The sequence below is a fragment of the Nematolebias whitei genome, chromosome 1, assembly GCF_014905685.2.
Source record: "Nematolebias whitei isolate Nwh7 chromosome 1, NemWhi1, whole genome shotgun sequence".
In the NCBI taxonomy this organism is placed as follows: domain Eukaryota; kingdom Metazoa; phylum Chordata; class Actinopteri; order Cyprinodontiformes; family Rivulidae; genus Nematolebias; species Nematolebias whitei.
In genome coordinates, this window is record NC_056498.1 from 86,464,527 (window position 1) to 86,478,326 (window position 13,800).

The 13,800-nt window shown below is 39.7% G+C and overlaps 1 protein-coding gene across 1 annotated transcript in view; it reads right to left on the minus strand.

Annotated features, from left to right (window-relative positions):
- Window positions 1-13,800, minus strand: part of pdzd8 (PDZ domain containing 8) — a 93,022-nt gene that overhangs the window by 71,700 nt on the left and 7,522 nt on the right. Inside the window, exon 2 of the mRNA XM_037687993.1 lies at window positions 1,438-1,563. Coding sequence (XP_037543921.1) covers window positions 1,438-1,563 — 126 coding nt within the window. The remainder of the gene's footprint in view (window positions 1-1,437; window positions 1,564-13,800) is intronic.

The following is a 13,800-nucleotide window of genomic DNA, read 5'->3' on the forward strand; positions in this document are numbered from 1 at the left end:
CCCTACTTCACGGTTTTTCACTTATCGCGGGGCTTCAGGGTACGGATCCACCGCGATAAACAAGGGACTACTGTACCGTGAAATCAGTAATAGTCCCATGCTTAGGAGAGAGTTACTGTAAACTTAATTTTAAGTTGCTCGGACTCTGCAGTGTTGTTGCTTATGACTGACTCAGTGGCAGTGATGAGGTCAGTAACTGGTATTTGTTGTGGGAAGCTGGCAAAGTTAAGTTCTTAGAACTGCTTTCTCGGGCTGAGTCAGCTCTCTTTCTGACTGATTTCTCACCAACAGGCTTTGAATAGCCTCAGTTGCACATGACCTCATGTTCTCACCTGGTCGATTCTGATGTTTCTAAAACAGGAGTGGCTTTCAACAGAAATATCAGAAACTTCAGTTGTTTTCTCATGTTGAGAAAACAGGTCTCATTCAATTAGACTATAAACTTCTTACGCGAGTGAGGTAGAAAGAAGTGTCTTCTAGGCAGATATGATCGATTCTGTGTGAAAGTGCTTTTTTGGTGAGATGACCCTGCCATATCCTGTCGCTAAGTAACTTATGCTTCTTCAGAAAGATCTGTTCTCTACGGCCTTTGACTGAAGAGCTGAGTCGTTTGCTGTTAGGACAGATGCCTTGTTGTCTAATAGAAACAAAGGAGTTTCCTATAACCTGCAAGCTTCGGTGACAACTTCTGATACTACTGAGGTGTTTTTCCTAAAGTGCAAGGCAATACATTGGTGTTAAATGTTATTTATCCAGGATAGGACCATTCAGTGGAGTTAAAATTATTGAATAAATAAACTCGACTTCTCGTTTCTCAAAGGCATTTTACTTTCATTAAAAACGTTTCTTCAGTTCTGATCATGTATTGGGAGTTTCAGGCTTACAAGTTGTTAAATAAATAATAATAAAAGTTCAGCTGAGGTTGTATTCATTTAATGACTCAAGGTATGGACCCAATATATTTCATGTACTGATTTGTAAAACATTAGCAATGAAAAGTATTTTTACTTTTTTAGTCTTTGTATAGATCTAGTAGAGTCCTGTATGAATGGGTAAATGAGGACACAGATTGTGTTGTAAAGAGCTTTGAATGTCTTGATAAGATACAAAGGTGCTATAAGTACAGTCATTTACCATTTTTATTATGACTAAAAGAGTCAACAAATTTCAGAAAGATAACTTAAGACAGATAGGAAAATTTGACAAATAAAATAGTGACAGTGATTTTATTCAAAGAGGAATAGTTTATTTAAAAGAAAAATGGACGCAGTCTATTGAATAATATATTGTGACTTAAGGTAGCATTGTGTCCAAACAACAGCAAGAGGGATAGAGAAAGACAGACAGTCCTAGACTAAAGCTGTAAGACTGTGTGGACAGGTATTTCAAGTTCAACTGTGTATGTGAAGAATTACAGAAGCAGTCATGGCGTCTCACCTGCTACATTCAATGAGGGTGACTTTGAGTCTGCCTTCCACCAGCTTGCTGTCCTGTACCGACAGGTCCAGATCAGTGGCAGAACCCAATGGAGGCTGCACTTGGAATGGAAAGAAGGGCTTGTATCTGCAGAGAGAAACAGAAAACATCCTGAAGTCAGTCTTTACATTAAAGTAATCAGCTGTGACAAATCTAATCCGACAATTCTTTTCAGTTTTTACACCACACACAGTTATCTCAGGCAGCTGTACCAATTGAGCTAGTGGGTCCAGTTCAAAACACAATATGACCCTAGGCCTGTCGCGATAAACGATAAATCAATTAATCACATGATAAATTAAAATTATCAACTTCATTTTCATTTATCGGCTTTATCGTTTCTTCATGTCTCTCTTTCTACTGAAGACAAAAGGCTCAACTCCGGTGCTCTTCACTGACCCCTCCCTGTCTCTTTTCTCTTTAAAATCTGTTTTAACAAACCAAAATCATGTTTTTGGATCGTTAAAAGCAGCCAAGAAGCTAAGCTACGGGCTATGCTAACAGGCCGACCTCAGGGGAAAAAAAAACTCTGTCTTGGCAAAGCTCCGAAATCAGTGGTTAATTTGAGCCGGATCCTGCCGGAACAAGATCCAGGAACTCTCTCATTTTGACCGCTCGGATCCGGCAACTCAAATCTTCGCCCCTAAAAGTCCAAAGTCATCGCACATTTTTATTTTGATTATTTATTAAAAATACAACAAGAGGAGACGTTGCCCAGTCTGTGGAGTGGATGTTCTGACTGAACCACGCTCCTGCCCAGCAGAGACGTGGACTGCATGTCCCGCGGGGAGCGTCTTCATCCACCTTCAGCTGTGCGCCCTGAGACGCCTGTTTTATGCACAGCGTCTCCAGACAGCTCTGCAGGACACGCGCACAACTGCTGTGTCAGAACTCCTACATACATTACTGTGGAGCATTAAATTTCACACATAATAAATAAGCTTACAGTAAAAAAAAATACAATATGAGAAAAAAATGTTTGTGTATTAACATCACGTATCAAAACAACGGCACTAATTTGTCAAAATAAGAGCGATCAAAATGTCGAGAAGACAGTCCAATTTATTATCTAAAATAAATGGATGGATGGAGTGTCCTTAGCTGGACAGCTAAACTGAAGCAGGTGAAGGCAGTGGAAATTGAGACTGGAGCAGAACAACATGCAGGACTGAATTCAGCAGAGTCCAGGTCGGACAGTATGTGTGCGAGGGTGGGGGGTTAGGACGCTCGACAGAATCGGAGCACACAGGCTCGTTTATTGTTCTTGCTCTCTAAAATAGTAATTTCAATTCAACCTTTATTTATACAGCTTGTCAGTCTCATTGAGCCTCGAGGACTCATTTACAAGAGAGACTTGTTTTAATCGATTTAATTAAATGTTTACAAATGTTTAACAACCTGTTAATATACACCAAAATGCAGGAAATGGCATCTCTTTTATTCCAAATTATCTGGGGGAGGACCCACAGACCCAACCCCCTCTCCCCCCCGCACCCTCCCCACCACCCACCTGCTGGATTGCCTGCGGTTTTTGTTCCGGCATCAATTAGTTTACAAATTAAGCCCTGTCCAAAATTCCCAGTTGAAACCCGTGCCTTCGTGTAAAAAGTTGTTTTTCTCTGAAAGAAGAAGCTGAGAACTTGTTTACTGATTTTTTTAATTAAAAGCTTTGTGTGAAATATGCTATGCTAACGAGCTCTAACCACACTGAGTGTCCGCCATTTTGAGAACCAAAAAAAAAAGGAAAGAGAGACAATCCATGTCACGTCACAGGGCCTCCCTCCCATTTTTCTTAGAGACACGCTGCTCACTCTCTCACTATCCATCCTTTGGTCCCAACGGTCTTATACTGCAATCCAATGTTTGAAAAAAATGGTACTACACACAAAAATTAACCAACGTTTCTTCTTAAATTTGACAATAATTACAAATTATTGTCAACTTTCAATCAACATTATTGTTTATCGCAATAATTTCTGAGACAATTAATCGCCCAGCAAAATTTATCGTGACAGGCCTATATGACCCAACCCTAATCAGTCCAATTTTACCCAGTAAAAAACAAAGACGAATTCAGTCCAACACAGCTAGACTGAGTGCTGACAGGTGGACTACATCTGGTGGATTTGTGAAGAGTGTACGCAGATGATATGGTTAGACTGCGGGTCAGTCCCTGACAGCTGAATCCAGGTGTGGTCCCTGTGTGACAACTGACCTTAATGCAACTGGACTGGAAGCCTTCCTAATAACATGTTATGTCTTGTTAGCTTTAACTATCCTGGACTTCTACCGCTTTGACCCAGGAGGTTAGAAGACTGAGGCCTCGTGGATCATTTTGACCCAAGGGCAGCAAGCAGGGGGTTAAATAGTAGACTTTGTTCAGACAAATCACCTGCATTAATCATGACCCTCTGTCTATAGAAGAGCTCTGATAAGATACGGTCACGTCAGAGCGTATTTAAAGTCCGAAATTCGGAACCAGTCAATTTTCCAGTTAAGGAAGCAACAAGTTTCCGATAAACAGTTTGTGTGTGTTACTTAAGTTTTTTCCCAGAAGATGGTCTCCTTTCTTGTAAGGAACATGATATGTTGTTATGGCCTTCTTCATGCCTTTCTGTTCAAGCTTTCTGTTTCTAGTGTAGTTTGTACACGAAAGAATGAAAACACAATCTCAAATGTGAAAAGAAAATTAGGGATGGAAGTAAATAAATTCATGGATTGCAGATGAGAGGACGCTGACCAGATCAAGTTAATGGGTTAGACTGCATTTAGGGTTTACATTTGAAGCTTAGGGGAAACACCTAATCAGTAAACCTGAGACAATCACATCAGATGTTACACCAGTCAACAACGTGAAATCTCAAGAAGTCTGTGTGCTCCTGAAACACACCCTGAACTGAAGAACATGTTCAGTTTGATCCAAGGACACACACACACGCGCCTGTAGAGTTCTTATAAAAACAATCATTGCTGTACTTCATTTATTATGAATCAGGAAAATATTTGTCTAAAATTTAGGAAATACAATTATGAAAGACTAGAAAACTAGAAAATTTCTGAAGAAATTTTAAAAGGTGCCAAAGCAGCCAGAAATTCAAACATCCTTCAGTTCCTTCTCTACAGCTCAGCAGTAGTTTGGACCTTGCTTTGTAATGATCTCTTTACAAAAAGTGATGTTCCTAATGTGTAAACTAAATAGCAAGAGGAAAGAGAACTTAGACCTTAGAAATGTTAAAGCAGCTGGCAGTGGCTCATTAAAATCACCATGGTAACCACACACCTGTGTCTGTCACTCCCTGACAGCACTTTTAATAGGACAGGCAGACAGAAACAGGGTAGAAAGAAAGCCCTGGACAGCTACAGCTCCTGAGAAAACACTGCAAGGCCTATAGAAAAAAACTCGTAAACTCTAATTGGCAGAAGCATTTGGTAATCACACATCCTTTCTACGTGTCTACGGTGTTTCATTTAAGAAATGAGACAAAAGAAAGTTTAGACAGTTCAAAATTTAAAGTGTGTGTGGTATCATCACTGTCTAAGGTCAACAAATGGTGGTAAATCCTTCAAAATGTTTTGACACTTGAACAATTATTGTGTAAAAATCTTAAAGTGTCAAAATGTTAGCTCAAATCATGCAGTCATCTTTCAATGACCTGTTCAAATCTAAATAATGATTTTACTGTGATGCATGCCTGAGCCATGGAGCTCCCAAAAGGACAGGGTTTTCTTTTGGTCAGTGCCACTGTCTCCAAACCACACAACATAACGGATCTCACTCTCTTGTAAATCTTTCCTTTGGCACTTTTACCACTAATCACTTGTGAAACTTTTCTCCATCTACTCAATCCAGCCTGGACTCTACCTTTTCACACACAAAAAAAAGAAACTATCCAGATGACCTGACTGAACATTGTTGGATTTTATACCTGGATTATTGAGCATGAACTTTGGTGTTTTGATCCAGTTTGACATGACTTGATGAGGGACAGGGCGGGTACCGGAGGAGAGGGCATGCCCCAGAGACCATCTTAGCACCAACAAAACTGTTTTTTTTCTTCACTTTGGAGTAAGCTGTTGGGGTGAGAATCAGTTTTGTTTGGTGTTTCCTCAGACTGATGAAGCCTTCTGGATGGAAGGTGAAACGTCTCAGCACAAAAAAAAAAAAGAAACGGTCCAGATGAACTGACTGAAAATTGTTGGACAATTATATTAAGTGAAACCTGAAGAGGTGGGAAAGGTGGGAGGTGGGACCAGTGGGAAACATGAGACATCGCTAAATGGACAACGGGGTGTTTGAACATTCCACCTTTCCCACCTCTTCTGTTTTTTTTTTTTCTTTTTCAGTCAACCTTAATTTATACAGGTTAGTTCAAATCGAGCCTCAGTTTTGCTAATGTAATTGTGTTTCTTCAAATATAATTGCGTTTTCTCAAATGTACTTGTGTTTTAAACTTTAGGGCCACCATTTCCCATTTTTCTGGACAGTGGACCCCAAGTCCTTGAAGTCCTGCACCTTTGTGACCTCTGCTCCTTGTAGCCTCACTGTTCCACCAGCCTCCCTCTCATTCACACACATGTACTCTGTCTTACTACGGCTAACTTTCATTCCTCTTCTTTCAAGTGCATATGCATACCTCCACTTCTCCAAGTTCTCTTCCACCTGTTCCCTGACCTCATCACAGATCACAATGTCATCTGCAAACATCATAGTCCACGGGGATTCCTGCCTGACCTCTTCTGTTAGTTGGTCCATCATCAGAGCAAACAAGAAGGGGCTCAGAGCCGATCCTTGATGCACTCCCACCTCTACCTTGAAGCTATCCGTCATCCCTACAGCACACCTCACCACTGTCCTGCTGTCCTCATACATGTCCTGCTGTCCTCATACATGTCCTGTACCAGTCTAATATACTTCTCAGCTATTTTCAAAACTCTTCTAAAAACACATTTTAATGCCCGGGCTTTTGGCACAGCCTGAGACTTGCTCTGCAATAGAGTTTTGTTGTTTTAACAACAATTGTCTGAACTTCATTTATTTTTCAGAGCACTACCTCATGACCAGTTAAAACAAGTTTGTATTGTTTCTAGGATATTGTTCAAAGGTATGTTTTTCAATAAAATAATATTATAAGTGTCGCTTATAAAACAAAATCGGAATCGGCAGGTCAGACTTTTTAGAAATCAGTGATCGGCCAGAAAACTAAAATCGTTGCACCCCTAGTTTTTATGTTTTAAATGTTCTTGATTTTAAATGTACAGCACTTTGTTGCAGCTGTGATTGTTTTAAGGGGCTTTATAAATAAAGTTATTGTAATTATTATTATTATTATTATTATTATTATTACTACTCCAGATTTCCTCACAATGCAAAAGTCAGGATTAATGATCATCAAACCACACGTTTTGATGCATTTCTGCGTGATTTTTTTAAACTGTGGAAAGAGCTGTGATAGAAGCAAAAAGAGTAATGACTGAAGAACAAAAAGTGTGCTTCAATGCTTAGGCAGCAGGATGTGTCAATTACAAAATGCTCACGTACCTTTTGACCTAACCTACTAAAAGAAATGGTATATCGCAGGTATGCAGACCTACTTAGATAGGGCTGCAACAACGTATGAAGACTCCTGAACATAAAGTGTGTCTCAGAAAACACTTTTCAGTTAATTTTTATTACAGAATAAATTTGGAACATCCCAAGAAAAAGTTGGTAGAATAAGATCATGTTTTTTAATACTGAATATAATTTAGTCATGAGGGTGTAAAGAATGTTTTTAAAATGTGTTAAAGAATTAAACATATTTAAAAGAGTAAAATACCATGAACATATTAGTACTCCAGAGTCATTTCATATAGTAGTTTGTGTGATAAACATCTTACAGCAGCCCTATCTTTTAGTTATGACTTTGCAAGAAATTGTCAAAGGCACACTGCAGGCTGGCTAGTTGCCTATTTCTATCTATAATGCCACTTTCAAGCACTACTAGGCTATTACAGTTGTGCTGCTTCCCAGCTGTCATCGTCTCTCACTTCTGGGCCATCAGCCAAAACGAACAGCAGCTAAACTACACTCGACAGTTCAATTAGTCTCCATTGGTCTTAAAAGGAACTGGACCATCATTAGCAGCAGCGCTAATGTCCTCCTCCCTAAGACGTGAAAGACGTTTCAAAGAAGTGACAACATGCATGTGTAAGAATGTTCACACATGAAAGTTATCGCTAACTCGTGATTTTCAAAAAAGTTCCACAATTTTTGTTTCTCAGCACAGCTATTAATTTTTATCAGTTAAGCTAGGGACACAGCAATAACACAATCAGTTTTACAGATACTGACCTAAGATTTGGTGTGGTAGTAGTTGAGACTCCTCAGATTACAAATCTCATATCATGTGAGATTGTGCATAACAATATGTTGAAGATTTGATCAAAACGACCATGATGAAGTCATAGCTTCAAAATGGGCTCTTGTTGATTTTTCTAGTTTGGATTGTTGACAGATCCAAACAGACTGACAAGAAATCAAGTGAATCCCAAATATGTTCTTTAATTGTTCTCCACTGAGCTCGAGTCTAATGTTTTCTACATCATATCCTGATGCATGCTCAATAATCCAGGTAGAAAAATCCAAAAAAGTTAAATCTGGTCCTCTGGACATTCAAAAAACAAAACAAAGTAAAACAACAGTCTGAGGAAGTCTTTCGGATGAAAGACGAAACGTTTCTACATTTTTTTGGTGTTTTGCTTTGTTTTGTTTTTTGAATGTCCAGAGGACCAGATGTAACTTTTTTTTGGAGTTTTCTACATCAGTTATTAGCTGCAGTCACACAGCTGTTTTTAAACATGCCCAAAGCGTTGGGCTGTGTGGGGGGGGTGCACAGGGAACCATATTCGCAGTATTCCCCCATAGCTGGGGCTGATTGCATGATTACAGTAATGCCTGGATTACCTCCAGTGGGTGGTGTTCCCAACCCCTCCCTTTCTCTCAGCTACCATCTGTGCCGCTCAGCAAATCCCAGTTTGCACGCTCCGAAGCTGCTCCACATTACATCATCCCATCGCACTCACTCACACTGCATGATCGTGGGTGAAGCACTCACACGTTTCGAGCTCGCCTGTTTCTGCAGTTCTCTCCTACACTTGTCTCCAACAGAAAGAAAGAGGGTATTTAATGGTTGTGTTTAAAAGGCAACGCAGAACCTTTATGGTTGATATTTAAAAATGGCATCACATCCGCCTCCCTAATATCCCACAGTACACAATGTTGGGCTGTCCAAAGAGTAAAGCAAATCCTTAGACTCTCCTGACTCGTGTTTTACTAAATGCATTAGATGAGGTTGAATTTGACAATAGCTGCTAATTTATTGTGGTTGTAATGATTCGAGATTTCCTGTTTGACTGGAAGCAAACTGACAAGTTCACGAACATCAAGAGGCAAGATAAGATTTTTCTGAAATTTAACACCAAGCTTGAAAGAAACTCACTCGAGCTGCTCTGCAGTAAAACCCACATTTTAATCCCTTGAGGAGCTGTCTTGCTCTTACAATGAGTTGAGTTACAGTCTGTCTGAAACTAAAGAATAAGTATTCACTGGTTAGGTGCAGCTGTGCATGAAGTGGGAAGGAAAAAATGTCTGAATGTTTTAATATTATTTAATTAATTTTAAACTGCATCAATTATTTGTTTTATTTAAGATTTAACAGCAGGTACCAATAATCCACCTTGAAGGATGTTAGTTCATGCTATATAATTATTTAATAATTAGTTTAATAGTCCTATCACTCATGGCCAGCAAACTAACTGGCAAAAAAATAAAGTAGCTTACTTGACAATATGAAATTGAATCCTTTTTGTTGTTGTTTGTTTTTCTATTTAATGCAAGTGGTAGTTGATTGGCAGTGGCATTTAATAAATATTTGCCTGACTGGCCATAATATTTAGGCACCTAAAATCCTTGAAAGAACTGTGGTAGTTTTATTTGAAGCTGTATTCTTTGTAAAACCATCAGGACTTTCATTACCTGCCATTCAAAGCGAAGAAGACAAGACAGGAGCTCAGAAGTTAAGGACTCAGACTGTATATGTTCTGGTCCTCAGTACCGCATATATTCCCGGCGCTCGCCAAGCTTTACCTCTAATTGACATGACGCAAACTGTAAGATCACTCTGCCCACGTGGACATGTAACCAGGGTGAACTAGCCTCCAACAAACAAACAAACAAAGATGGCTGTAACAGTGAAGGTAGTGAAGCTCATGGCATTACTTGAGGCATTTAGTGAGGCATTACTGCCTTATCAGCCAACATCAAGGCAAAGAAGACAGGAAAAATAAATAAATTCAATGATACCAATAACTTAAAATAGTTACTGCAGTTGCAGTACAGTAGTCCCTCGTTTATTGCTGGGGAGCCGTACCCTGAATCCCTGCGATAAGTGAAAAACCACCAAGTAGGAATTGTAGTAGTATATTAGTACTTTTATTTATATACCGCTCTTGCGTCCCCCCCACCCCCGGCACGCGTAATGTCGGCATCATTATGTGCTCGTGTGCGAGATGTTTTTTCATTATCACACTGTTGACCTTCAAACAGAGGTTAAAAGTGTGTTGGGATTTTTTTTGTCTCCAAACCCTATGTGTCATTTTTCACCACTTTTTATTGTCTGTCCAAACAGGTCTCACTTGTAAATGAGTCTTCGAGACTCAATGTGACTTATCTGTTTAAATAAAGGTTGAACGAAAAAAAAAACAACCAAATATCCCTAATCAAACTACACATACATTGCTAAAAATAAAGGAAGGGCACAATAATGACACACATAATTTAAAATCATTTTATATTATTTGACTGATGAAGCCTTCTGGATCGAAGGTGAAATGTTTCAGCACAAAAAAAACAAACTGTCCAGATGACCTGACTGAAAAATGTTGGATTTTATTATTTGTTTACATATGTGTAACAATTTTAGTAAAAATGTGTTTTATTGTTTTTGTCTGGTTTCAAGACATCATGTCAAGACCCCCATCCTGTTGACTTGCGACCTACAGTGGGGTCCTGACCACAACTTTGATAACCACTGTGCTCAGGGTAACACTGTATGAATTGCATGTTTCCCACTGTTTAACAATATTTCAAATGATTTTTCACAAAATCCCTATGACCACAAAACGTTCGTATTGCAAAATCCCAACAATGTTGTTGGAGAAAAAGGGGGTGCAGCTCCTGCAAGGGCCATTTCACTTTGAGAGAAATTGCAATCGCTGACGATTGGTCAGTTGCTGACAAGCCTACAGGATTGAATGACAGATGGCATTGTGTAAATTGGTCCCTCGTGCTTAACTTTTAACCAATCATTGTTCCTCCTCAGAGTCCTGCGTCATCCATCTTATACGCTAGCAAGTCATGATTTCCTGTTTTTAACAATGTCATATAGATAATTTGGTTTGTTTGAACTGTTTGAAGCTTATAGTTGGTGACACTGATGCTGAGTACCAGTAGGTCTATGAAAAGTGGCAGTACGCAATTCAAAGTGACGCCAAGGACAAATGTTTAGATGGAACAGTACCAGCCCGCTACGAGCACTGGTGAGTAGGTTTCATACAAATAACTTTTCAATTGGTTTGCAAAATAAACATTGACATGATGATACTCCAAAGACCTTGAAGCCTTTTTCACTTCAAACCAATTTGAAGCTAAAATGCTTTATTTCTATTTTGTTTAATTTAGGCCTCTGTGACTCATTATCAACTGTTTAGCAAAAGAAAAATGTCTAAAATGTGATACCACCACATTTTCAAATGTGAAAATTTGCTGCTTTACTCAATTTTGCGCTGTACAAAAACAATCTAAAAAATTCAGAATCGTCGGTTGAATCATTCGTTCATTGTTTTCTGCCATGTTTGATGTTAAAATACCTGTAACTAATATAAATGTTTTGTAGTGGTGAGGTTTTATGATCTGTATAATTCAAACATCAAAGAAAAAACAAACTGCGCACAAAAACACCAAGACTGCAAGAGACTGTTCCGTTTTTCTGGAATTTGTTTATTGTCTCAATAGTAGTGTAGAAGTATTTTTGAATACATGTTTATTTTGTCAGCACTTATTCCTATTAATAATTAAAATGGGACGAGCTCTGTATCCTATAAGGCTCGACACCGTTGTGACTGAAAAGAAGGTGATCAGGCCTTGGTGTGTATGCGTCTCATAGCTAACTAGGCTTGTTAAAGTATTAAGGTTATGATAAAGAGCATCAGCATACTTTCTTCAATAAAACCTATTAGTTATTGTCCAACTTTCCAAGACCCATTTGAAGTTTGAATTACAGTAAAAAATTGGACAGACTACCCAAAATAAATAAAGCTGGTGAAGTGGAGATGGTGGGCTACAATGAAAGAACAGGTAGAGGCACATCTGACTGAATAATATGCAAAAGGGAGATGATTTTTGTTCTAGTGGCAAACTAACATTGTTACAAGCACACCTTTGGATCAGGTTTTCCGCACCACAGGAATGTTTGCAGCCTTTTGTGTTTCCCATTTTTATCTGATAAGGTCAATATGCTTAGATCACTACAAAATGGCCCTTGGTCTACAACATTAAAATACATTTTAAATCCAGCCATTCTAACTTTCTGTTAGCACTTTATTACATGAAAACAAGACAATTAGAAAGTCTCTGAGGAAAGTTTTGGAGAATGTTAATGAAGCTACTGCCCATCAACGTTTTAACTCAAGTCAAAAAGTAATTTGAGACTTATGTAATAATCTAAGCTGACAAAAGGCCAACTGTGTGAAAATGTAAAGTACCAAGAACAAAGCAAATGTTAAAGCTGCTCCCAGTGGCCTACTAGAGTATCTACAGGTCCTTCTCAAAAAATTTGCATATTGTGATAAAGGTCATTATTTTCCATAATGTAATGATAAAAATGAAACTTTCATATATTTCAGATTCATAGCACACCAACTGAAATATTTCAGGTTTTTTTTATTGTTTTAATACTGATGATTATGGCATACAGCTCATGAAAACCCAAAATGCCTGTCCCAAAAAATTAGCATATCATGAAAAGGTTCTCTAAACAAGCTATTAACCTAACCATTTGAACCAACGACGTAACTCCTGCAAAAGATTCCTGAGGCTTTTAAAAACTCCCAGCCTTGTTCATTACTCAAAACAGCAATCATGGGTAAGACTGCCGACCTGACTGCTGTCCAGAAGGCCATCATTGACACCCTCAAGCAAGAGGGTAAGACACAGAAAGAAATTGCTGAACAAATAGGCTGTTCCCAGAGTGCTGTATCAAGGCACCTCAGTGGGAAGTCTGTGGGAAGGGAAAAGTGTGGCAGAAAACGCTGCACAACGAGAAGAGGTGACCGGACCCTGAGGAGGATTGTGGAGAAGGGCCGATTCCAGACCTTGGGGGACCTGCGGAAGCAGTGGACTGAGTCTGGAGTAGAAACATCCAGAGCTACCGTGCACAGGCGTGTGCAGGATATGGGCTACAGGTGCCGCCTGACTCTGCGCGATTTATGCGTGTGAACTATAGCCGAACCGAACTGATGAGAATAGGAGCGGATTTGCCACGAAATATAGCAGAAATCAGCAACAAACTCAAAGCTACGCTCGGCAGAATGCAGATCTTAAAGTCATCTACCTGGAAGCTGCAGCAGAGGCATTCCAGCGGGCAGAAGAGGAAGCGCTGCTCCCGGCTTAAGAGGAGAGGATGCCGGGCGGGGGTTATGGTGAGGCTACGAGCTAACGCTAAAGCTGGTAAACTCCCCATGCCGTCTCTCTTTCTGTCGAATGTCCGCTCGTTGGACAACAAGGTGGATTTACTTCGTCTGAGAGCGGGCGCCTCAGAAGAGATGAAGAAGTGTGCAGTGCTTTGCCTCACGGAAACGTGGATTACAAGCGAAACGCCGGACTCAGTCTTCCAGCTGGATGACAGACTTTTTTTTCGAGCGGACCGCTGCAGCGAGCTAACGGGGAAATCACGGGGGAGCGGAGTGTGCATTTACGTGAGTAAAAGTTGGTCCACGAACTGTACTGTTGTAAATAGCTCATGCTCGAGGCTTTGGAGCAAATAACAGTGAAATGTCGGCCACATTATCTACCCCGAGAGTTCACAGTGACTTTTATCACAGTTGTTTACATTCCTCCGGACGCTAATGCTAATGAATCACTACAGGAGCTTCATGATATCATCAGCTCACTGCAGAACAAACACCCCGAGGCTCTTTACGTGGTAGCCGGAGACTTTAACCACGTGAATCTAAAGGACTGTCTCCCAAGCTTTAATCAGCATGTGACGATTCCAACACGTGGAGACC